General features: G+C 56.4%; 3 protein-coding genes across 3 annotated transcripts; 2 read left to right on the forward strand and 1 right to left on the reverse strand.

Moving 5' to 3' along the window:
- Positions 1 to 1,397: 1,397 nt before the first annotated feature.
- On the forward strand, positions 1,398 to 8,208 carry SRMS (src-related kinase lacking C-terminal regulatory tyrosine and N-terminal myristylation sites). The gene is made up of 8 exons (XM_006873341.1): positions 1,398 to 1,774; positions 4,888 to 5,009; positions 5,573 to 5,751; positions 6,268 to 6,397; positions 6,486 to 6,644; positions 7,392 to 7,573; positions 7,656 to 7,812; positions 8,015 to 8,208. The coding sequence occupies exons 1-8, from the start codon at positions 1,398 to 1,400 to the stop codon at positions 8,206 to 8,208; spliced, it is 1,500 nt and encodes a 499-aa protein (XP_006873403.1).
- Positions 8,209 to 10,531: 2,323 nt separating this feature from the next.
- PTK6 (protein tyrosine kinase 6) lies at positions 10,532 to 16,806 on the forward strand. Its single transcript, XM_006873384.1, has 8 exons — positions 10,532 to 10,752; positions 12,170 to 12,291; positions 12,603 to 12,766; positions 13,589 to 13,742; positions 14,215 to 14,373; positions 15,105 to 15,286; positions 16,162 to 16,315; positions 16,619 to 16,806. Exons 1-8 carry the CDS (start codon positions 10,532 to 10,534, stop codon positions 16,804 to 16,806), a joined length of 1,344 nt encoding a protein of 447 aa, XP_006873446.1.
- A 1,562-nt stretch (positions 16,807 to 18,368) lies between these two features.
- On the reverse strand, positions 18,369 to 18,879 carry PPDPF (pancreatic progenitor cell differentiation and proliferation factor). The gene is made up of 2 exons (XM_006873385.1): positions 18,825 to 18,879; positions 18,369 to 18,655 (listed from the first exon to the last, which is right to left on the reverse strand). Exons 1-2 carry the CDS (start codon positions 18,877 to 18,879, stop codon positions 18,369 to 18,371), a joined length of 342 nt encoding a protein of 113 aa, XP_006873447.1.
- Between the last annotated feature and the right edge of the window lie 4,245 nt (positions 18,880 to 23,124).

Genomic DNA, 23,124 nt, shown 5'->3' on the forward strand with positions numbered 1-23,124 from the left:
AAGGAGTGGCCCCTAGGAGGCAGAAGTGGGTCCCGGGAGGGAGAAGTGACCAGGGTGTAGAAACTGACAGACTCATCCCTGGGGGAATCTTTGAAAGTTTGGTTGGGGATAAGCCAGCCCAGGATCCCTCTGTTCTCTCCACATAGTGCACTTTAAAAGAAATAAAATACTTTCATTTTCGGAGTACTTTTAGGTTCATGGAAACAATGTGCAAAAAGTACAGTGTTCATATTAATTTCCCTTGTTGACATCTTGTATTTGTGGTATATTTGCTGTAATTGACTAATCGATATTGATACATTGTTTTCAATTGAAGTTTGAGTGATGGTTCACTCTCCTGTACAGTCCTGTGCGATTTGAGTTCATTTGTTACAATTGATGGACTAATATTGAGACATTGTTATTAACTAAAGAACACAGTTTACATTGGGAGTCTCTCTTTATTTCATAGTTCTGTGAGTTCTGACAAAAGCTTAGAATCCTATGTCCACCATTGCCTGTTCTCCCCCTAGTCAGCCCTCCCCCTGAGCTCCTGACAACCATCCATCTCACTGTCATTGTAGTTTTACCATTTCCAGAACATTCCACAGAAGGCTTTCCTCCGCATGTGCCCCCAGGAGTCCCTAGAACACATTTCAGAAAGAGTTCAGCTTCTGGGTTGGAATTTTCCACCTGTTTTGATGGGCAAGATAGGAAAGGGCATCAGGGCGCTGGTCAGTGTGGGCTGTGGATGGAGGGTGTATGGGTTTGTGCATCATGTGAGCATTGGCCCCGTGGAGTGGCGGTCAGGTGGCAGGACTGTGGAGCGGAAGAGTGCGGCCTCCTTGGATTCCCCTTTTCTGTGAGTGTTCTACTGCTTGGGCAGGACTCTGGGTCCCCAGCACATGCCCCGCCTACACAGGCACCTCCCTGTGGCTTTGGTGACCAGCCCCATTTGAGGCCCCTCCCTAAGTGGGTTCAACCTGGGAGCCAGATCTGGAAGCCTGGTTCCTACCAGCTGGGGACAAGATCCTGCCTGCCGAGAAAACATTAAGGTTGAGGAGGGAGGGGGGTGCTGTTGAATGATGGACTGAGGGTCTCAGGACCCCTCTGCACACCCCCAGTCTGAGCACTAACCTGGAGGTGGCCACGGGATGTGGGCTTCGCCAGCCAGAAACCTTTGAAGTGACTAAGGGTGGGCATCACTGTTCCCAAGCCCTCTGCCAGTTGGGACGCGGGCCTAGGAGTGCTCACTCGGAGGAGTGCCGTCCCACCGGCCCTTCCAGTTTCTCCTTGGCACCATTGGGAGTTTCTGGGGGGCATGGTGGCTTCACTCTGGCTCCTCCTGTGCCAGGGCTGCTGTTGGGCCTGGTGAGGTGTGGGTTCAGTGGTGCAGCCGAGCGCGGCCCACGGGAAGCATGGAACCCTTCCTCAGGAAGCGGCTGACCTTCCTGTCCTTCTTATGGGACAAGATCTGGCCAGTGGACCTGCCCGATGACTGTGGACCTCGGGCCTTGGACATAGAGCCTGATGAGGCAGAGTCCCCGGATGCTGAGGCGCCCTGTGCTGAGCCTGGTGGTCCTGCGGCACCCCCGGAGCAGCTCTTCATGGCTCTGTGCGACTTCAGCGCTCGATGTGCAGACGAGCTGAGTGTCAGCCGAGGGGACCGGCTCTTCGCCCTCAAGGAGGAGGGTGACTACATCTTTGCCCGCAGACTCTCGGGGCCACCCAGCACAGGGCTCGTACCTCTCACCCACGTCACCAAGGCCCCACGGAACGTGCTGTCTGACCAACCGTAAGTACCATAGCCTGGCTCATGTGGGTGGGGGGCCCTGGAGCTGGCCTGCTAGGATTAGGGTTTGAGTATGCGCACTGCAAGTCAGTGCCTGCTTTGGGACACGGTGGTGAGAAAGCAAATGGGTGGGATGCAGGGTCACATGTGTCCCTGTGTGGTGGTGCTGTGGCTGTGGTCACTATAAGGGAAGCAGCAGGACATGGCTCACAGCACCTCCTAGGTGTACCAGTGAGACGCGTCCCTGCACTGGGCCCTCCTGCCCCCCACTGGATCCATCCCTGCCACTGGACCTTGGGTACCTTTCTCTAGCCATGAGGGTACAAGCAAGCAGAAATGAGTGCTGAGCGAGACCCACAGCTTGGCCTCTTGGGTCCAGGCAGGACTCAGATAAACAGAAGTCCCCCTTTATGCTGTGTGTGTGTAGTGGGGTGAATATGACAGGCGGGCAGAGGGGGATCCAGTTGGGATTAGAGGCGCCACCCTAAACTGGCCCAGGTCTGTAGGATTGCTCCAAAGAGGCTTTCTTGGGGAGTGACCACAGGTTGGGAGAGTCCATTCATTTGCCCAGAGCTCCTGGGCCTCCAGGATGAGACAAGGTGGGGAGGGGGCTGCACTGGGGACAACCTGTGGTCATGGAGAATGGGGGCTGCTGTGGAAGGTGTAACTTGTTCCCAGGTCCTCACTGAGCCACCTGCTCCCTCAGATGTACCTGAACTAATCCCAGGACCAAGGCCTCTACCTGCCTTTCCTTTAAATGGTTCCGGCTGCCTGATCTTGGACTTTGAGGAGTTGAGGATGCAGGTCCCCGTGTGGCGCATGATGGCCGCTGGGCAAAATGACAGACACAGGCTGGCCCCTTTCTCTGCCTAACCTCGTCTCCATCCTACGTCCTCTGGGTCAAGCTTTGTGCGCTGGGCTGACCACCTGTAGACCAACATCTCCTCGGGGTCACCTTCAAGCCTCCTAGGGGCCACGGGACACTACAGGAGGGGCCTTTGGAGCTGAGTGGGGGTCACTCAGACCCCGTGAGCGGTTCCTGGAGATGTCAGGGTGTACTGCTGCTCTTGGTGGGGTGGGGTGGGGGAGGAGGGTGAACTGCACAGAGGAAGTTGTGAGGGAGATAATGACTGTTTGCCTGGCTCAGACATGAAAGGGCTGACCGTGCACATGGTGTCATTAGCCCCAGACACCTGGCCAACCCCGGGGCCAGGCCAGCGGAGAGGGGGCCCTCACTTGTTCCCCCAGCCTTGGCTTTGCTTACCTGTGTTCGCCTCCAGTGGACCCTGCACCCCATTCCAGACTGCTCCTGCTGCCCTACCTAGCTGGCTCCTGGAGCCTCAGGTCCCAGGGACAGACCCTGTTCAGTGGCTGGTGGACCCACAAAGAGGTAGTACGCAGGACCTGACAGGCTAACAGATGAGGTGAAGTGATGTAGGGTCTGGGAAGCTCTGTGTCTCCTCTTTCCTCACAGTCTTGTGGTCCTTCAAGGTGACCTGTTGCCCAACCTCACATGAGATGGTCAGTAGATCCGGCTTGGGCTCAGGTAGATGATCCCTAGCAACGCTGTGGGGAAACTGCCCCTCCCTGGAGCCCGCAGACCCTCCGTGTCCTGTCTCAGGGATGACTCTACCTCGGCACTTCCTGTGTCCTTGGCACCCTGCTCTCCTTGACCAGTTAACCATTGATGACATCGCTAAACGTTTCTCAGGCCTCCCTGCCCATGGCCACACCTTGCCTACCTCTGACTATGCTCTCACAAGGTCCTAGTCTCACCTCTAGCTACATCAATCCCTATCCTAGCAGCTCCCCAAATTGCCCTGGCTCCCCACAGCTCTGACCCCTCTTAGGCCTGGCCATCATGGGAAATTTGAACACCACCTCGTGCTCAGGGCTCCACCTTTTCCCACTCAGTCCCCTCTTCCTGGGACCTCCCTGCCCTGAATTGGCCACTTGGGTCATCTTTGGGTCCTTCAAGATCCCACCTCGATCCTGCACCCCTAGTTCACTGACCCTCCTGTGAGAATAGACGGGGGACACCATTTACAGGAGTCACCTCCCATGGCTCCTCTGGGGGGTCTGCATGGAAGGTCCAGGGAGAAACCAATTCAGAAGGGGGAATCTAGCTGAGTCAGAAGTGGGATTTCCCAACCTGGACCTTGGGGAGATGTGATGGTGTGGGTCCGGGATGCTTCTCTTTCCTGTCAAGGTCTCTGGCTCGAGGAACAAACAAAGTCAGGAGGTCATACCTGGTATGACTCAGGTGGGGCCCAGGTGGACCACTGCAGTCCCCCGTCCCCAGACCCACCTATGAGACTCCTATGTAGATGAAGGTGTGGGTACACACAGCCCTTCCACCCTGGCCCTGAGAACCTCTGGTGTATATTTTACAGAGGAGCACTTTCAGACATGGAGCATTCTGGCTCAACCTGGCTCAGGTCCCCCTATGGGAGGCCTCTCTGGCACTGGGCCCTGCTCTCCTGTCTGTTGGCTGACACCCTGAGGCAGATGGCGTCTATGAGTCTCTGTAGCCACCCCCAACTGAAAGTACTTCTGGGGCAGCCCAGTGGTGCCCCTAATTCCCTGAGGAACCCTCCCCACCTGCAGGGGTCCAGCAAGGTCTGGAGGTCAGCTGGTCCCATGTGTCATTGTTAGATACTGTCCAGTCAATTCTGACCCCTAGCCACCCTCTGCAGAACACAGTGAAGCACTGTGGCTAGTCCTGTGCCAGCCTCACACTTGTGTGTTTCAGCCCATTATTGCAGACACTGTGTCAATCTGTGTTTTGGGGGGTCTTCCTGTTTTTCAATGACCCTCTGCTTTTCCAAGCATGATGTCCAGGGCTAATTCTCACTCTGTGAGCAGGAACATGTTGGTTAGTCTATGGCAGGTCATGGAAAGGCTATGGCCAAGGTGAGTGGATCATCTGGCCAGGAGCTGGGTTGGTTTGGTGCCAGCCTTGGTAGGATGTGATCTGGACCCTGGAAGGTCCCCGAGGAGTCTGAGCAGGAGGCTCGAGCAGCCCAGTACTGAGAAAAGGCAGGACACAGTCCAGGGCCCAGGGACCGGGCCCTGTGAGCAGCTGACCGGGTAACTGCTGTGCCTGACACTTGCAGCTGGTACTTCAGTGGGATCAACAGGACAGAAGCCCAACAACTGCTCCTGTCACCTGCCAACGCCCCGGGGGCCTTCCTCATCCGGCCCAGCGAGAGCAGCCGTGGGGATTACTCATTGTCAGGTACACTGTGTGGCCCCTCGCACCCCTGACCCTGAGACCCTGGAAAGCTCTTGACCAGCAGGACTCACCTACCAAGGACTGGACTGTAAGCATGCAGATCATTTCCTGTCCTTGTGATTTCACTCACTTTCTTTCACGTGCTCATTCATTCACTTACTCACTGGCTCATTCACAAATTTCTTCACTCGTGTATTTATTAATTTGCTGATTCACTTACTCACTTTTTTCACTCATCCCTTATTCATTTGTTCATTTATTCACTAGTTAATCAATTCACTTATTCATTATCTAGTTGTTTGCTTATTAATTCATCCATTTTCTCATCCGTTCACTCACTCATGTGTTCTTTCATTCAATGAACCTGTTGAGCTCAGCTGTATACACACTGCCCTCAGGATCTCAGGCCCCTCACACTGCCCCTGGTTGGCAGCTGTCTGCCCTCCCTCTGAAGACATGAACCAGACCACTCAGGGGGCCATGCATGATCTTATGTGTTGGAGGTGGTGGGGGTCTGGGTAGGCAGGACACAGTCATGACACGGTGTCTATCTCTCACCACCCTAGTCCGGGCTCAGGCCAGGGTCTGTCACTACCGAATCTCCACCGGGGCCGAGGGCAGCCTCTATCTGCAGAAGGGCCGTCTCTTCCCCAGCCTGGAGGAACTGCTTTCCTACTACAAGGCCAACTGGGAGCTGATTCAGAATCCACTGCTGCAGCCCTGCGCACCCCAGGTACGCTCGCTGGCTCCCTCAGGCCCGCACTGACTTCCTCCTGCTGTCCTCTCTCCCTGGCAGGGTGTGAGCCCCAGTTCTGGGGCAGGGGGCTCATGCTGAAAGGGCATGCTGGAGTCTGGCCAGGACGGAAGCTGTGGGAGGAGACACTGATGTGGGGCGTCCCTATCTCTCAGATCACTCCAAGGCGCCACCCTGTCTTTAATGGTTCCTCCTGTCTTTAATGACAGCCCGGCTTGCAGAGTAATGATTGTTTGTGGACGGATGTCCAGTTGGGCAAAGGGGCACTGAGGTCCCTGAGGCACTGGGCCAGGCAGTGCTTAGGTCAGCACCTTGCCCCTTTAGTCCTGCTGGAGTGGTGTGAGCTGGGGACTGAAGGTGAGGGCCTCCCAGGGTTAACGGAAGGCAGGGCCCTGGCTACTGCTCACAACCCCCACCTCGCGACCCTTCTTCGGCCGGCCGTGCCCCTCTTCTAGGGCGCACAGGCAGAGGCACTGAGCCCTCCCCGACCTGCAGAAACTCTCGGAGCAGGACGAGTGGGAGCGACCGAGATCCGAGTTCGCCCTGCGGAGAAAGCTGGGCCAGGGTTACTTCGGGGAAGTGTGGGAAGGATTGTGGCTGGGCTCTACGCCAGTGGCCATCAAGATCATCAAGTCAGGTGGGTGGACCTTCGGGTCCCTGGAGTCCTGGCGGCGGGGGCGGGGCGGAGCGCGGCTGCGAACCTTCAGCGGTGCCCGCCCCCGCAGCCGACATGAAGCTGGCAGACCTAGCCAAGGAGATCCACGCACTCAAGAGCCTCAGGCACGAGCGGCTCATCCGGCTGCACGCGGTGTGCTCGGCGGGGGAGCCAGTGTACATCGTCACCGAGCTCATGCGCAAGGGCAACCTGCAGACCTACCTGGCCAGTGAGTGTCGCCGCTCTGCGCAGCCGTCCTCTCCATTCCCCAACACCCCACCCTAGATCAGTTATAAGCTGCCCGCCCTGCCCTGGCCCCGCCCCTCAGCCCCTAGGCCCCTCGACTTTGCCCTGCCCCAGGACTCAGTCCCCAGGTTTGGCCCGTCCCCAGGTTCCAGTCCCGCCCCATTCCCACCTCCGCAGCAAGGCCCTGCCCCATCCTACTCACACTTCTTTCAGCCTGGACACGGGGCCTGCGACACACCCTCAAAGGTGTCCCAACTTCTAGTCCCTGCCTGTCGCCTGTCTTCACTTCAACCCAAGATCCCGCCCTCCCCAGGCCTACCTCACATGGTTCTGCTCCCAGACCCTCTCCACTTAGCTCTCATGTCCCCAGGCCAGAGTCTCCCCTGACTCCCTTCCAGGTTCCACAGGGCTGTGAGGGGACTGCAGACATTGGGCCTCAGGCCAAAGGGTGGCCATGTTTAGAGGTCCAGACTGAGTTTTGTGGAAAGGCCGGGTGGGGGGGTTGGGGGTGAGCCCATCGGGCCACCCACCTCTGTATAGCTCTGCCCATGGGCCTCCCCACTTTGAGTCTTCTTTGCCTCTGGATTCTTGAAGACTGTGCCGGGTTACTGAGTAGCGGGCCCCACCTGCTGCATCACTCCATGAGGGTCCTCACATGCCTACCTTGATGGTCTTGGTGGGTGAGGGAAGGAGGCAGAGGGTCAAGTGATACCTTCCCCTGTGCCCTCAGGTCCTGAGGGCAAGGCCCTGAGCCTGATCCACCTGTTGAGCTTTACCTGCCAGGTGGCTGAGGGCATGGGTTACCTGGAGGAGCGGCGCATTGTGCACAGAGACCTGGCCGCCAGGAATGTGCTAGTGGACGATGACCTTGCCTGCAAGGTGGCCGACTTTGGCCTGGCCCGGCTGCTCAAGGTCAGTATGGCCTGAGACTCAGGGTGGCCTGTGGGGAGGGTCCTGTTTCACCTACCTCCCCAGATCTCTCCCCTTCCCCCAGGACGACATCTATTCACCGAGCAGTGGCACCAAGATCCCTGTCAAGTGGACAGCACCCGAGGCCGCCAACTACCGAGTCTACTCCCAGAAATCAGACATCTGGTCCTTTGGTATCCTGCTCTTCGAGGTCTTCACCTACGGCCAGTGTCCGTATGAAGGTTAGAGGACACCCTAGGAGGATGCAGCCCAAGGGACTAGGCATAGCCTGCTCTGGTTGCTCATCTGAGGGAAGAGGCATGGTCCTGCCTGGGATACAACCTGAGGGAGGAGGCATACCGGCTCAGTTAGACAGTTTGTCCGGTCAGTTTGGGAGCAGGTGCGCACTGTGACCTTGGACCTGCTTATTGGTCCCTTCCCCAGGAATGACCAACCACGAGACTCTGCAGCAAATCTCGCGGGGGTATAGGCTGCCGCGCCCGGCCGCCTGCCCCGCAGAGGTGTATGCACTCATGCTGGAGTGCTGGAAGAGCAGCCCGGAGGAGCGGCCGACCTTTACTGTGCTGCAGGAGAAGCTGAGTGCCAGCTACAGACGCCTCCACCTGGCTCTCACGTGACAGATCACCAGTGCCAAGGCCCCAGCCCTCCCTGTGGGCAGCTCCTCCAGACTGTAAACTTGTATATTAATGCCCACTGCTGGGAACTGGGCCTTCTGAGCTGATGTGCACACACATGCATGCATGTGACAGGCACACAGACTGTACTCTGGTCTCGCACACCACGCAGATGGTCAACACATGTCCTCTCCCCCAGCACAACCTGTGTCCCTGGTGTACCAGGGACGAGCTTGGCACAGAAAGGCCCTGATGGAGTCTGAGCCTATACATGCCCGGGGGTTGTAGACAGGAGGTTGGGATCCCACAGGGCAAATAAAGGACACCGTCACAGAGGCTGTGAATGAGCCCATGCACACATTAACCAACACCTAGTGAATATTTATTGCCTGACTCAGACACACAGCCCTCGGCCCCCTGAACCCAGGATGCGGGGGCACTATCATGTCTCTCCTGTGTAGGGTGAGCAGAGGCGGGAGAGAGCAGGTCCCAGGTGGGTATTAGCAGGCCTGGTGGAGGCTGTGGGGTCTCAGATGACTCCAGTCTTCCAAAGGGCTCATGCAGCTACGGGAATCACCCTTCTCAGCAGCAGAGAAAGCAGATTGGATGAGGAGTAGGGGCTGGAAGAGGCCAGGCTAGTGTGAAGTGCGAGTTGGCTCGGCTACTGTCAAGGGTAGAACCAGAGGGTTTGCCCACTAGTTACACCTTGGCCTTGTCCTGCAGCTCTGGCCTACTGGGTGGGTCTTGGGGTCTTCCTCAACACAGAATGGCAATGGCAGGGGAGAGAGCTTTCTGGAGGCCAAACTGGGAGGGGAGAGACAGGGAGCTAGGACTTGGATAACTTGTGTTCTGGGATGTCTCAGACTCCACAAGCTGAACAGGTTTGGCATTCCTAGGCCTTGGGGTGGTGCCGGGAACTTTTGTCTCTTGAAGCTTGCCTGCTTCCTGGTCTGAGATACCAGCATTCCAACTTTGAATTTCAGAAGGAAGAGAGCCCACTGGGCCTCATTTCTCCCTCAGTAAAAAGGGATTCACATAAGAAGTTACTTGTGGGTGTTCTCTGGGATGACTTGGACAGCTCCCACCCCGCCACACTTTCTGACCTGCCTGCCTCCTGCAGTCACCTGGGGTGGGTGGGAGCTCCCTGGGTTGGATGATGTAGGATCAGCAGGGAGGTGGGGGCCCATCAAGGATGTCCTTAGGGCTGCGATGGGAGCAGAAAGACACCCAGGTGAAGGGGCTGCTGGGTAAGAGGAAGCAGGCATGTTCAGGAATGGAAGGAGGTGGAGGGGGTGTGAAGAGATGGGAGGGACAGACAGAGGGCATGGAGGACTGGACCTTGATCCTGTGGCCATGGGGCTGGGCACAGGTGGGAGGAGCAAGGAAGGGGAACGGTCTTATCCTGGGGGTCCTTTCAGGTACATTTCCTGTCGGGATGCCCCTTGTTTCCTGTGAGTAGTACACCTTTCTGAAGCCAAGGACACCCCCAGTACACACCCTGGGGCAGGCTTTCCTGCATTGACCTCTCAGGGGACCCTGAGTCTCCCAGCTGCCTCTTCCAAGAAGCCTTCTGGTCCAGCCTACATCCACCTACCCTGCCAGTTGTATGTGTCTTATCTGCCAGCTACCTGGACTCTGGGCAGGGGAGGGGAGGTGCCGATGAGGGCCTTGGCTCAGGCTGACCCTATATTCAGAGCCCCTCTATTTTCCTCCAACCCCTTTCCACCCTGCAAGTTCTTCCTGCTAGCCCACCATGGCCTCCCCTGCCTCCCCTCTGGCTGCTCTGTTCCCTTGACTGAGCTGATCATAGGCACAGAAGAGCCAGCAGGGGGTAGTCCTGTTAGCACCTTGAGGTGAGGGAACTGTCAGAGCAGCTGGTTCTCTGGAAGCCCTGAGGTCCACCCCAGGTCTGCGTGGGGCTGTCTCTGGTCTTGTGATAGGAGTGACGGTCCACAGACCACTTCTCCCCTCCTCCCCGGATGCTGCAGGCCTCCACCTCACCTGTCACTCACACCCCAGTGCCAGCTGCTAACCCTGGCCATTGTGGCAGGGTTCACTGTAGTGTCCCTTCATGGCCAGTCAATGGCTACTCTGGGGGGCCTCTTTCCCATGAAGAGGTGACAGTGGGCAGTACAGGCTTGGTCTGGCTCGATGTGGGCACAAAGACAGGTAGGAGCTGGGGTGTGGCTGGCCTAGCTGCCTCATCAGGAAGAAATGGGAGGACCCATGACTGGGCAGGAGAGTTTGTCAAGGAGAGTCCTGCCCGCCCACCTGCCCTGGTGCCTACAGGCACAGCGTCTCTGCTGGGCCAGGAAGCTCGTCCACAATGATGTCGTGGGACCCAGTGCGCTTGTATGTGAGCCTCTGGGACTTTGAGGCCCGAACAGCCGAGGAGCTGAGCTTTCAGGCAGGGGACCTCTTCCACGTGACCCGGAAGGAGGAGGAATGGTGGTGGGCTACAAGACTGGATGCAGCAGGCAAGGACCTGGCTCAGGGCTACGTGCCCCACAACTACCTGGCCGAGAAGGAGACGGTGGAGTCAGAGCCGTGAGTGTCCTACTGACAGCTGAGTGTACAGGACACTGTCCCACAGTGCTCAAGGACTGGGACAGGGCTGAGTCTGGACAGTCCCACCCCATGTCCTGGGGGCCAGTCTGGGCTTAGGGGTCTGAGTGGGAGGCCTGGGGTGAACACGCAGCCCCTGCCCTGGCTCCGAGCTCAAGGACATACAGAGGACTTGGCCCTAATTCTAGATTCCTCCTTAAACCATGGGAGGAGCTGGCTGTGCAGTTTGCTAGGGTGCATCTCCCGGTGGTGGAGGCTGAGGAGGGGGTGAGTTCTGTCCTGGGTTCACTCCATGTCCCTTTGCGGTTAGGGCTGTGCTGCCAGGACCCAGATGGACCCAAGGGGGCTCTGGGGCTGGCCCAGTACCTGGGTCTTCCTGGAAGTCCGTGTAGGGGCAGGGCTGTTCCAGACAACTGAAACCTGCCCCACGACCTAGTTACAGGGGTGGAAGCTGTGGGACACGCCTCTCTTGAGGAGTGTGGTGAGGATGTAGGTGGCTATGGGCATCTGCTCACAAGGTGGTAGCTTGATGGTCAGCTGGGGGCACCAGAGAGAGTGGGCCCCCTGCCTGAAAGTGCTCACGGTGACGTGAGGTTCCCACTCCACAGCCCCGTGGTCAGGTCTCTCTGAGTGGTGTGGTCATTTTTCTCCTGTGCCCTGTGACCCCACACTGGCCCTGTGACACCCTGTCCTCAGTTTACCATCTGTTGATGAGGTTGCTGCAGTGCGGGTGGAGTGGGCATTTTCAGCAGCGAGTGCAAAGGCCTTGAATACCTCTGAGGAGAGGAGGAGGGTGACAGGAGGCGTGAGGGGTAGGTTTGCTGGATCTGACCCTCTGATGGCATCTGAGGCACCAGGGGGTAGGGCAGAAGGGAACAGATATTCCACCCTGCAATCCATAGTCTAAAGTACACCAACACCCTTGAGGTGGGTCACCCTGTGTGTTCTCAAGGGGTCAGAGGGGAGCTCCGCAGGTCCCAGACACACCCACTCTCCTACTCTGAGTCTGCCACCCTGTGCTTGGCCTCTTGGTGGGCTCAGGTTTTGCAGCAGCCCCACATTGATGACCTGCCCTGGGTTGGGGGACTGCTAGAAGGGGGTGGACAATGCCTGCTCTCCTCCTTCCAAATTGCTGGGGCCTTTCCTGGTGTCTGTGATGGATAAAGAAGAGGCCTCCATGCAAGGGGCAGTATAGGAAGGTAGGCTCAGGTTGGGGCTGGTGGTCCACGGAACTGAAGGTCAAGAGCCAACAGCTAAGGGTTGCTAGGATTTGGGGTGGGTGGGGTGAGCAGGCCTGTAGTCATGGTTAACCTCTGGGAGACTAGGGTGGGAACAGACTCAGGGCTGGGCCATGGTGGTAGGGCCGAAGGACTGGGAACTTGGATGCCTGTTTCTGCAGGTGGTTCTTTGGACGCATCTCTCGATCTGAGGCTCTGCACCGGCTCCAGGCTGAAGGCAATGAAACAGGGGCTTTCCTGGTGAGGGTCAGTGAGAAGCCGGGCGCCGACTACGTCCTCTCAGGTACAATACCCTCCCCTGTGTCTTTGGGGACCCTCCCTTGGGAGGCATAGGAGGTACCTTTCTTTGGTGGACTGTATATAGGACAGTTTGGTGAAGGGATGCAATGGGGAAGGAGCCCTAGTGGTCTTTCCTGCCCTCCTTCCCTGGCCTGACATGAAAAGGCCTGGTCAGCATCTCTGCTGGAGCAGGTCCCCACCCAGCTTTGCAGTCAGCAGCTGTTGGCACTGTGGGCTGGGATACCAGACGAGTCCAAGGGTGGGCCGGGAGGAGCCCTCGGCCTGATGCTGTCTCATGTGTGTCCCTGGCCCCAGTCTGTGACAAGCAGACTGTACGGCACTACAAGATCTGGAGGCATGGCGAGGGCCGATTTTACCTGAATGAGGCTGTAACGTTTCCCAGCCTGTGCGAGCTTGTGGACTATCACCGTACCCAGGTTCTGTCCCATGGCCTGAAGCTGACGAAGCCCTGCTGGAAGGTAGCTTTGTCCACCATGCCCACCTTCCCACCCACCACAGCCTGACCCCGGTCCTTCCCATGGTGTCCTCTCTGGAGACCGTTGGGGACCTGCAATGACATGGTTACCCAGGGGACACAGAGTGGAGTTCACTTCTGGAGAGGTTGGTGGGCAGGGTTGGTGAGTCCTGATGATCCACTAGGGGGACATGCAGTGGTTCCTGCAAAGGAAGAGGGTGGGGATGAAGGGAATATGGAAGGCGGGATTAGGAGCGGTGGGAGGCGGGGCTAGAGGGATTAAGGCGGGGCTGAGGTGGGTGGGAGGAGGGGCCGAGAGAAAAAGGGAGGCGTGGCTGAGAGGGGAGACGGAGGCGTGCTGTGGTGGGACTGGAAGCCGGGCTGGAGCGGGGCTGGGAGGAGGGTCTGAGCGACGTGAGGCCGGGGAGGGGGGGGTTGAGGGGGAATGTGGGGCGGGGCTTAGAAAGGGGCGGGATGCGGGGGCTGAGGGATGGTAGACCGGTTTGGGGGAGGCAGGGATGAGAGGAGCGGGAGGCGGGGCTGATAGGGGGTCGGAGGCGGGGTGGCGTCCCCCTGCTTGGATCGGTGGTCGGCTCTGCGCCTCTTGGTACTGGCGGGAGTTGGGGCGCAGAGCGGGTCCACAACAGGAACGAGGTTGTCCCTGAGAACCAGGCTTGTGCCAGACACTCAGACCCTTCATTGGAGGAGAAGCCAGGGGCCCCTGGAGAGTTCACAGCAGGCCAGTCCAGAGGCTGAGTGGGACAACCAGACGCCAGGTGCCCTCCCGGGCCCCCCCCTCACTGCCTGCCCTCCCATGTCCCCGCAGCATGAGCCCGAGCCGCTGCCCCACTGTGACAACTGGGAGAGGCCACGGGAGGAGTTCACGCTCTGTCGGAAGCTGGGCTCTGGCTACTTCGGGGAGGTCTTCGAAGGGCTTTGGAAAGAGCAGGTCCGAGTAGCCATTAAGGTGATTGCTCGAGGTGAGTGGGCCTGAGGGGGGCTCTGCGCCTGGCCCACCTGGCCCCCACAGCCCCCGTGCTGCCCCACTTTGCAATCCTTCCTTAGAATGCTTCTGGACTTATACCCAAATGCATGCATTCTAAAAGGAAGTTTAAAATTCTTAGCATTAAGGGAGAGCCACTAAAACACAGAGGTGGCTGGAACCTGAAAGTCGGTGCTTTCAGTCGCCTCAGGTTCAGAGCTCAGGGGCCCTGAACTGTTCTGACTTAAGGGGGTGTTAACCAATGGCGGGGGTCAGTGGTGCCCACGTGGTGTAGTGAGATTACATGGTGGCACACAGACCCCTTTTTGTCACTGCCAGAGGGGCTGGGGTTGCTGAGGGCCCAGGTTCATCCTGGCTCCATGTTGATGAGCAGCCACTGTGTGTGGTGGGGTGCTGGTGGGGTCTGCCCTTTGCCTTGGGGCCGCACCCACCGAGGCCACCGTCCGCAGACGACCTGCACCGGCACACATTCCAGGCGGAGATTCAGGCCATGAAGAAGCTTCGACACAAGCACATCCTGGCTCTGTATGCTGTGGCCTCCGTGGGGGACCCTGTGTACATCATCACAGAACTCATGCCCAAGGGGAGTCTGCTGGAGCTCCTGCGTGGTGAGCTGGAAGCTGGGGGCACCCCCAAATTAGCAAGCACCCCACACAAAACAGCTGGGCCCCTGACGTGGTTCTCAGTGGAAGGCTGACTAAAATATCCCATGGCCCATCCCCATCTGCTCCTTCTGGAGGTGTGAGAAGATATGGGGACGTATGAACAAGAGGCCGTGTTAGGGCACATGTCTGAATGTGCATGGGAGGATGCTGATGCCAATGTATGTGTGTCTGTGTGAGTTTGGGTGTATCATACACAGGGCACTTGGAACTCTGAGTGTGAAAATTTTCACTTGATAAACTTAATCTTCTCAAGCCCTTTCCCATGATATGAAATGTCCTTCAATAATGAAAGTTGTGGGTAGGCTGTGTCGGTTTCCCCTGTTGCCTGATGCTAGACTCTGGAGGTTTTCAGAAATGTCAACACTACCGTGATGAATGTCTCTGAATGAAATCTTTGCCCAAGTACCATTGCTTCGATCTGTTCCAAACTTAACCAGGCCAACTGCCCTTTGCTCTGCCCAGTCCCTGAGTCCACAGAACAGGCCGTGGAGCTGGTTTTGGGCTCTCCCCAGATGAGCCTGATCTGCCCCTGCCACCACTTCAGGACCTGGTCCCTTTCCCTCCTGCCACCATCCAGCTGAGCCTGGTGCCCCCTGTCCCAGTTGAATCTACTCTTCCTCCCCTCGTTGGGTCTGGTACCCCCCAGCTGAGCTTGGCCCATCCTTGTCTCACAGACTCTGACGAGAAAACCCTCCCTGTCTCGGAGCTGGCGGACATTGCATCTCAGGTGGCCGAGGGCATGTGCTACCTGGAGTCGAAGAACTACATCCACCGGGACCTGGCAGCCAGGAATATCCTCGTGGGGGACAACAACATTTGCAAAGTGGGGGACTTTGGGCTGGCCAGGCTCATCAAGGTAGGGCTCGAGAGTTTGGCACGTCTTCTGTACAGAGCTCAGCTGAGCTGGGGGCTTCCTGCGACAGGGAAGGCTAGAGAGAGGGCTGTGAGGACAGGCCAGGGATTCTCGCGAGGCTGCTGACAGCTGAAAGGGCAGTGTCTGAGCTTAGAAGAGATCAGCAAGGGAAGGGGCGCCTGGTGAAATGGTGGGGTGGGAGCTCAGCAGGGCCAGGATGCAGTGGGCATGGGAGGGTAGGGACTCTAGCCCAGGGCAATGGTCTGCCACTCAATGACTCCTTCATTGGTTCAGTACCCCTGTGCTGGCTGCTGGACACTCAGTTGGGGGCATGGTGGGTGCTGTCTGTGCTCAGAGGCAAAACCCTCTAGGTCTACTGCTCCCATGCACACAAAGAAGCAACATTTATTTTGGGGGATTTACAACACAAAAGTCAAAAGAGCCACACCAGGAGTCCCCTTCATGCCCTGTCTTCCTGTTGTTTAGATCCAAGTTATCTGACCTGTCTCTGTAGAACTCCTAAATCCGTGGCCACAGCGCCAGTGTTTGCTCTAGGATGACAAGTGGTTGTACACAGGCACCAGATACTCCCATCAGCCTCGCTGGTGTCTCCATGAGCTAGTGATGAACATGGGTCCCAAGGGTCTCCACTCCTGGGAGCCACCATCCTGACTGATGGGCCTCGTGTTGGTCCATCTTTGAGTCCTCTGAAATAACCCAGGAAAGTCACATATTTCCTAACCCTGGACACTCAGTGCTACCCCCCTCTCAAGAATACCCCAGAATCTAAGGAAGGCAGCGCCTCTGGCCCAGCATGTCTCCAGGTTGTGTAGCCACGGGGGGTTGCTGGAGTGGTGTTGGCATTTGTCTATCTGTAGGAGGACATCTACCTGTCTTATGACCACAACATCCCCTACAAGTGGACGGCCCCTGAGGCGCTCTCCCGAGGACATTACTCTACCAAGTCGGACGTCTGGTCCTTTGGAATTCTCCTCCATGAAATTTTCAGCAGGGGTCAGATGCCCTATCCAGGTACTGGACCCCAAGGTGCCCCAAATGGTGAGAAGGACAGGAGGGGGTAGTATGGGGTGCAGGGTTGGGTCCCTCAGCTCGATGAGGCAACTCCCACAGTGGCCTCAGGGGGAGATGTTGTATCTGATGGCACACCTGCCTGTTGAGCCAGCATCCGGGAGTGTCCAACCCGTCCCCAGGCCTCAGGGCTGAGAGGACCTAGGCTTGTCTCCCGGGAATGCTTAGTAGCAGCAAAAATAGGGGTGCGGACTTACCGAGGTGGGGGTGGGGTGGGGAAGCAGCACCAGCAACTCTTGTCCGCAGGCATGTCCAACCATGATGCCTTTGTGAGGGTGGACGCCGGTTATCGCATGCCCTGCCCCCCGGAGTGCCCATCCACCGTTCACAAGCTGATGCTGGCCTGCTGGCAACGGGACCCAGAGCAGAGGCCCTGCTTCCGAGCCCTAAGGGAGAAGCTCTTCAGCTTCACCAGGTACGAGAACCCATTCTGAGTGTGTTGGGGGCAAGGGGCTGGCGACCAGGACTTTGGACCAGAGGACACAGTTGTCCAGGCACCAACGGTTTGCTGGAAGAAGCTGTAGCTTTGGGACCATGCTGGGGGTACGGCGTGCTCGCCCACCCCGCCTTGCGTGCTAGCTCCTGCCCAGCAGTGCCAACACTCTAGGACTGCTGGAACTCTCTGGGACCCGGTAGGCTTGTCCTCGGTCCTGAAGCACACCAGCTCAGGACAGGGCAGGTGCCTCCTCTGCCAGGTTCTGGCCCAGGTGGAAGGGTGCCTCTCCTGCCTTCCTGGACATCAGAGACAACTATGTGTAGGGGCATGGACCACACGAGGCCCCTCTTCCGGAAACCAAGGGGCTGTGTGGTGGGAGGACACTATAGTTTCTGCTGCCAGGGCCGTTGTGAACCTCAACTGACCACTTGTGAACAGACTGTGGGGCTAAGGCCACTCTGAGGAGTACCCATCTGAGGGGGCAAGGTATCTCCCACCTGGTCTTGGAATTGACAGCCAAGCAGGGGAAACAGCTGTGGGGGCGGGGCGAGCCTTTCCTGCACCTGGACACTTTCTGTGGATTTAGACAGTGGGGGGAGGGGGGGCAGGCTGGATGCCCCCTCCCTTCCCAGGCCCCCTGGCCTCACCCCTTCAATACTTTCTTGGGGCCCCTGGCACCCACTAGATCTGGGCCAGCCCGTGGGGGTCATGAGGTTTGACACCAAGCCAGGGATATGAGGTGATGCCCAGGGGACTGGCACTGTTGGTCATCTAAGCTCATGAGCACCCAGTGATCACCTACAGGATCCCGTGCCCACTCTTCTTAGCACTCTGTGGTTCGGATCAGGACCATCCCCGCTCCCCCAAGGCTGGTCTCTGGCAGGAAGGGCAGTACTGGGAAGGCAAATATCTCTTCCTGCCTTAGGCAGCTGGCCATAGAGCACTACCCAGGGCTGGAGTACCCCACAGGGGGCTCACCAGGGTACCAAGGCACCAGGTCCCTTTGGTTGAGGGCACAGTCAGCTCCTCAGGGCAGGGAACGCTCCACCGAAGCAATGGGGTTATCACCTCCTGAGCACAGTGCTCCGCTAAGGGGGCATTCTTATCCCTGCAAAGGACCTTGTCAGATGGAGTTTGGGAGGGCTCGAGTTAATTTTCCCAACATGCCTTTGGGGTGACACAGGCAGACATAGCTAAAGGGCCCTAACAGGCTTGCTCACACGCACATGCACACACACAGTAGACCCTGTAAGAGGCTTGCTCACACGCACGTGCACACACACAGCAGGCCCTGGGTAATGCAGGCACATACATCACAGGCTGCTGGCGGCTTTGAGTTTATTTCCACTCGGTGCAAGGCAGACGGTTATGGGGTGCTGGGAAAGCTGGCGTGTGATTGGACAGTAAAGAGTGGGGTTCTCTTGACTTCTTTTTGGTGTTTTGCTTTTTTGATATAAAAAGAATCAACCACTTCTCCACTTAGGTCAGCCTGCCTAGTCTACGGGGTGGCACAGAGTGGGGGGGCCCTGGCGCCTGGGGAAGCTGTAGTGAGGTGAGCCTTCAGGAGGGGCCTGGCGCTGATGGTGTTGGAGGGCTGCCAGGCGGCTTTCTCATGGTACCCGGGGCCAGGTCACAGGTGATCACGCCGTTGGAGACCTGGGGGGATCCCGAGCGCTCTGGAGACTCCAACACAGGGGCCATGAATGGGACGGTGGTCTTCCCGAAGAAAAAGCTTGCCCACCAGTGGCCAGGGTCCGCCTTGGGTAGCCCTGGGTGGTGGGGGATCGCTTCCCCGGGGTAGTCGGCACTTCCGCAGGAGCTGTTACTGGACGTGGACCCCAGGCGGCCTGGGGAGGAGAGGCTGGTCAGCAGAGCAGGGCCGTGGGTCCAAAGGCCTTTCAACCCGACAGTAAGAGGGGCGGTGCTAGTGACCATTAATTAGCAAGGCAAGGAGCTAGGAGTGTGCCAGGGGGCCAGGTTGGATGGGTCATGCAGCGGGCAAAGGGTCCTACTCACGCCGGTAATAGTCGTGGGTGGCCACGAGCGAGCCGCTGGAGGGGATGGCCGCCATGCTTGATGTCTGGTGGGAACCTGTGTCCCCGGGAGACCTGTTACCAGGGCACCCTTCAGGCGGAGCCCTCTCCACGGTGGGCGCGCGGCTCCGGGTTGTGGTCCGAGTCGGGCGGGGCTCCGGGCTCAGGCCCGCCTTCCTGCGCCGCCGGCTCCAACCAGTCCGGAGCGGTGGCGCGAGCGGAACAAAGGCTCTTTGTGGCGGGGCCGCCTGTGTCCCCGTCCCACCCAGCCCGAGCGGCCGACTACCCACGGGATTCCGACCCCGAGTCCCCTGTGCCGATCGGCCAGCCAGACCCCGAGGAGGCCCTGCGCTCCGGCCCGCCCACCCGGCCTTACCTCGGCGGTAATCCCTCGGGGCCTCGGCGCACGGTCGCTGATGGCAAGGCGCGGGGAGAGGGAAGGGGGCTAAGCTACCGGGCCCATTGGCACTGAAGACTGCGGAAGACCGCTTCACGACCGCGACGCGCGCGGGGTGTACGCACGCGCGGACGCTCCGGCATATATATACACGGCGCCGTTCGTACGCCACAGTGGGCGGGGCGGCCCCGGACCCACTCCCTCCACAACGCCCCACTCGATTGGCCTATCCCCGCCCACTACATCCTGGTCCCGCCCCGTGTCTGCCCCTTTGGCCTCGCCCCTCCGTACGCCTAGGCCCATCTCCTTTGCGCCCTGCGCCTCTCGTCCGTTCCCGCGGCCTTCTCTGCGAGGTGCAGGGCCTGGTCCGGCTGGAGGGAGCGAACCCAGGGTCGGGAGCTCCCCTGCTGCGTCCCGTCTCTCGCCTCACCCAAAGCCCCAACCTGCACTGAGCTGCGGGCATCCAGCTGGGGAGGGTGCGGGCAGAGGGGGCGCTTGTCTGAGGTTGAGACACCGCCCCCTGCTAGGAACACCCAGTTTGGGGCGGGACCCCGGAACCTGGCTCTCGTCTTAGCTGGTGTCTCAATTTGCGAGGCCTGATTTACTTCCTCCCCGGGCGAGAGCTTGGTAGGCAGAGCCCTCCTCCCGTGTGGCGTTGTGGTTTTCTTGTCTACACCTAATTTCTGCTTTTGACACCGGCTCTGGGGGAGCCTTTCCCCAAGATGGGAAGCTACTCCGGAAGTCCGGTCTTTTTCAGTTCCTTCTCGGTGGTTGGCCGGATCTGGCGGCACCCGTGGGGGCAAATCTGCAGACAATCCTCACACCTCAAAACCCTTGCAAAATTCCTGGGCACCAGTCCAACGCCCTCGTTCAGCAATAGGGGAAACTGAGGCCCCAGGAGGCAGGGTTTGGGTGACCCTTTGACAGGTTGGGTTGGGGGAGGAGGATGCAGACCTTGTGGCCGGGGAGGGAGCAGGGTTCAGAGTGAGTCGACCCAGGTAGGGGCCCTTCCTCCTAATATTCCTTCTCCACCTCCCTTCATCTCTTTCTGGATTTGGGGGGTGGGGGTGGGTAATGGGGAAGCACGGGCATTTCTGGAATGTTCCCAGCCACTCATCCAGCTGAAATTTCCGTGAGCTTCCCAAATAACCGTAAGGAGCTCTGGGAGCGTAGTGCTTACAAATCGGGCTGCTAATCTCAGGGTCAGCAGTTCGAAACTACCAGCTGTTCCTCGGGAGAAAGATGAGGCTTTCTGCCCTCGTAAAGATTTACAGCCTTGGAAACCCTGTACAGGGTCGCTGTGAGTCAGAACTGACTGGACAGCACTTAATAACCATAAGCAAGTAGAGTTTATGCTGGAAGTATAAGTTTTTATCAGCTTTCAAAAATTAATATGTCAGCTTAAAGAAGAAAAAACCACGTAATCATATCAAATGATTGAGAACAAACATTTGACAAAATTCAACAGTCATTCATGATAAGTATCACCAGCAAACTAGGAATAAAAGGAAAGTCTTTAATAAAAAGCAACTATGAAAAGCCTACAGCCAACTTCGTACGTTATTATGAAAGGCTGCCCCTCTCAAACCAGGAACAAAGCAGGGAGGGAGGTCTCACTACACTTATTTACTATTCATATTGGGAGGTTTAACAGTACAATAGGCAGGAAAAAGAAATATCAATTGGGAATGAAGAATGAAACCTCCTACTTGTAGGTTATTATTGTTAGGTGCCATCGAGTCGAGTTGGTACTGACTCATAGCGACCCTGTGCACAGCAGAACGAAACACTGCCGGATCCTGGGCCAACCTCACAGTTGTTGCCATGCTTGATTGAGTCCATAGATGCTGCTACCTGGTCAATCCATCTAGTTGAGGGTCTTCCTCTTTTTCTCTGACCCTCCACCCTACCAAACATATAAATTGGGAATGAAAAATAAAAAAAACTGGCCCTATTTTCTACATCATTATCTATGTAGAAAATCCCAAACCAAACAAAAGAAGCCTGTGGTGGTGGTGTTGAATTGGTTCTCCAAGGAGCAGCTGATGGGTTTGAACTGTTGACTTTGTGGTTAGCAGTCCAGTGCTTATCCTACAATGCCACACCAGGACTCCAATAATGAAGAAATATTAAAAGCTAATAAGCACATGAAAAAATGTACAATATCATTAGTTATTGGGGAACTGCAAATACACCACAATGAAATACCATATCATGCCTACTAGAATGACTCATGAAAAAGATGGAGAGTAACAAGGCTTGTCTTGGATGTGGAGAACTTGAAACCCTCAGACATCACTGCTATCAATGCAAGGCAGTGCAACCGCTGGAAAACAGTTTGGCAGCTGCTCAAAGGTTAAATATAGACTCACCATCTGACCCGGTAATTTTACTCTTAGATAGCTTCTGTCTTAGTTATCTAGTGCTGCCATAACAGAAATACTACAAGTAGGTGCTTGGAACAAAAACATTTATTTTCTTACAGCTTAGGAATCTCGAAGTTCAAATTCAGGGTGCTGGCTCTAGGGAAAGAAACTCTCTGTCAGTTCTGGGGAAGAACCTTGTCCCTTGATTCTTTGGTGATCTTTGTGTGGTCTGGAGTCTGTCTTCTCCCGTCTCGGCTTGCTCCCCTACCCTAATTTGCTCTTTTCAAATCTTAAAGGTAACACCCTCTTATATGGTTTCTTTCACATAACGAAGAAAACCCATTTCCAAATGGAATTATAACCACGGGTTTAGGAATTAAGATTTACAGCATGCAGTTGAATTTGTAACATCTACATAAGAGAAATGAAAGCATATGTTCATAGTAGCAATATCATAAAAAGCAAAATGTCCATCAATGGATGCTAAACAAAATGGGGACTATCTATACAATGGAGTATTATTAGGAAACAAAATAATGGAGTGCTGATACAAACTCCAACATGGATTAACCTTGAAAACTGTATACTGAATAAACGAAGTCAGACACAAAGACTGCATATTGTATGATTCCATTGAAGTGAAATGTCCAGAAGACAGAAATGGATTAAGTCATTGCTGTGGGCTTACGGTGGGCTGGGATGCAGAGTGGCTATGAAGTGGGGCGAGGTTTCTTTTTTGGATGGTGAAATCTACATGCTCATAATGTAAAAGTAGATTATAGCGATGGTGGTGCAACTATGTAAATATACTACAAACCACCACATGTATGCTTCACATGAGTGAAATTTGTGGTATACAAATTATATCTGAGTAAAAGGGTCAAAGACTTGAATAAGCAGCTCACCGAAGAGGATGTACCCACCAGCATGTGAAGAGCTCTTCCAGGGTCCGTGATGCGGCAGTGGCAGTATCAGAACTTGTCTAGATTCCTTACGGGTAAGAACTAGGGTCAGCCCAAAGCTGCTTCCTGTGAGTGGAGGTCAGACATTCCTCCACTCTCTAACCTTTTCACTACTTCTGATATGAGGCACTCTCTGCTTCTCTGAACAGTTTGATAATCCCTGACAATATCCACACAGAGTTTATGGACTATGTTCACAGCTAAATGGTTTATGAAGGAAAGAGATCAAGCTCAACTCCAACAGGGAATGAAGATCAGGAAGCATGTAGGCAGAGTGGAGAGCCCATTGGTCCCTTCTTCAGTGCAGGCAAGCAGGAATTCTCTAGGACACGCAGTCCTCCTCTCAGCCCCTGTCTGTCTTCAGCTTCCATGCCACTGGCCTTGCCACTGGTAAAAGACCCAGCTCACTGTCCTTAGAGGTCCAGCCCTTGACCAGTGTGGCAGCTCTTTTTTTTTTTTTTAAAGAACAAAAAAGGGACATTTATTTACAATGATTTCAAAATTTCAGATCTTGAAAAAAAAAAGACAATTCGTTTTGATATGGTGTTCAAACAAGCT

This window comes from Chrysochloris asiatica, unplaced genomic scaffold (genome assembly GCF_000296735.1).
Source record: "Chrysochloris asiatica unplaced genomic scaffold, ChrAsi1.0 scaffold00238, whole genome shotgun sequence".
Classification (NCBI taxonomy): domain Eukaryota; kingdom Metazoa; phylum Chordata; class Mammalia; order Afrosoricida; family Chrysochloridae; genus Chrysochloris; species Chrysochloris asiatica.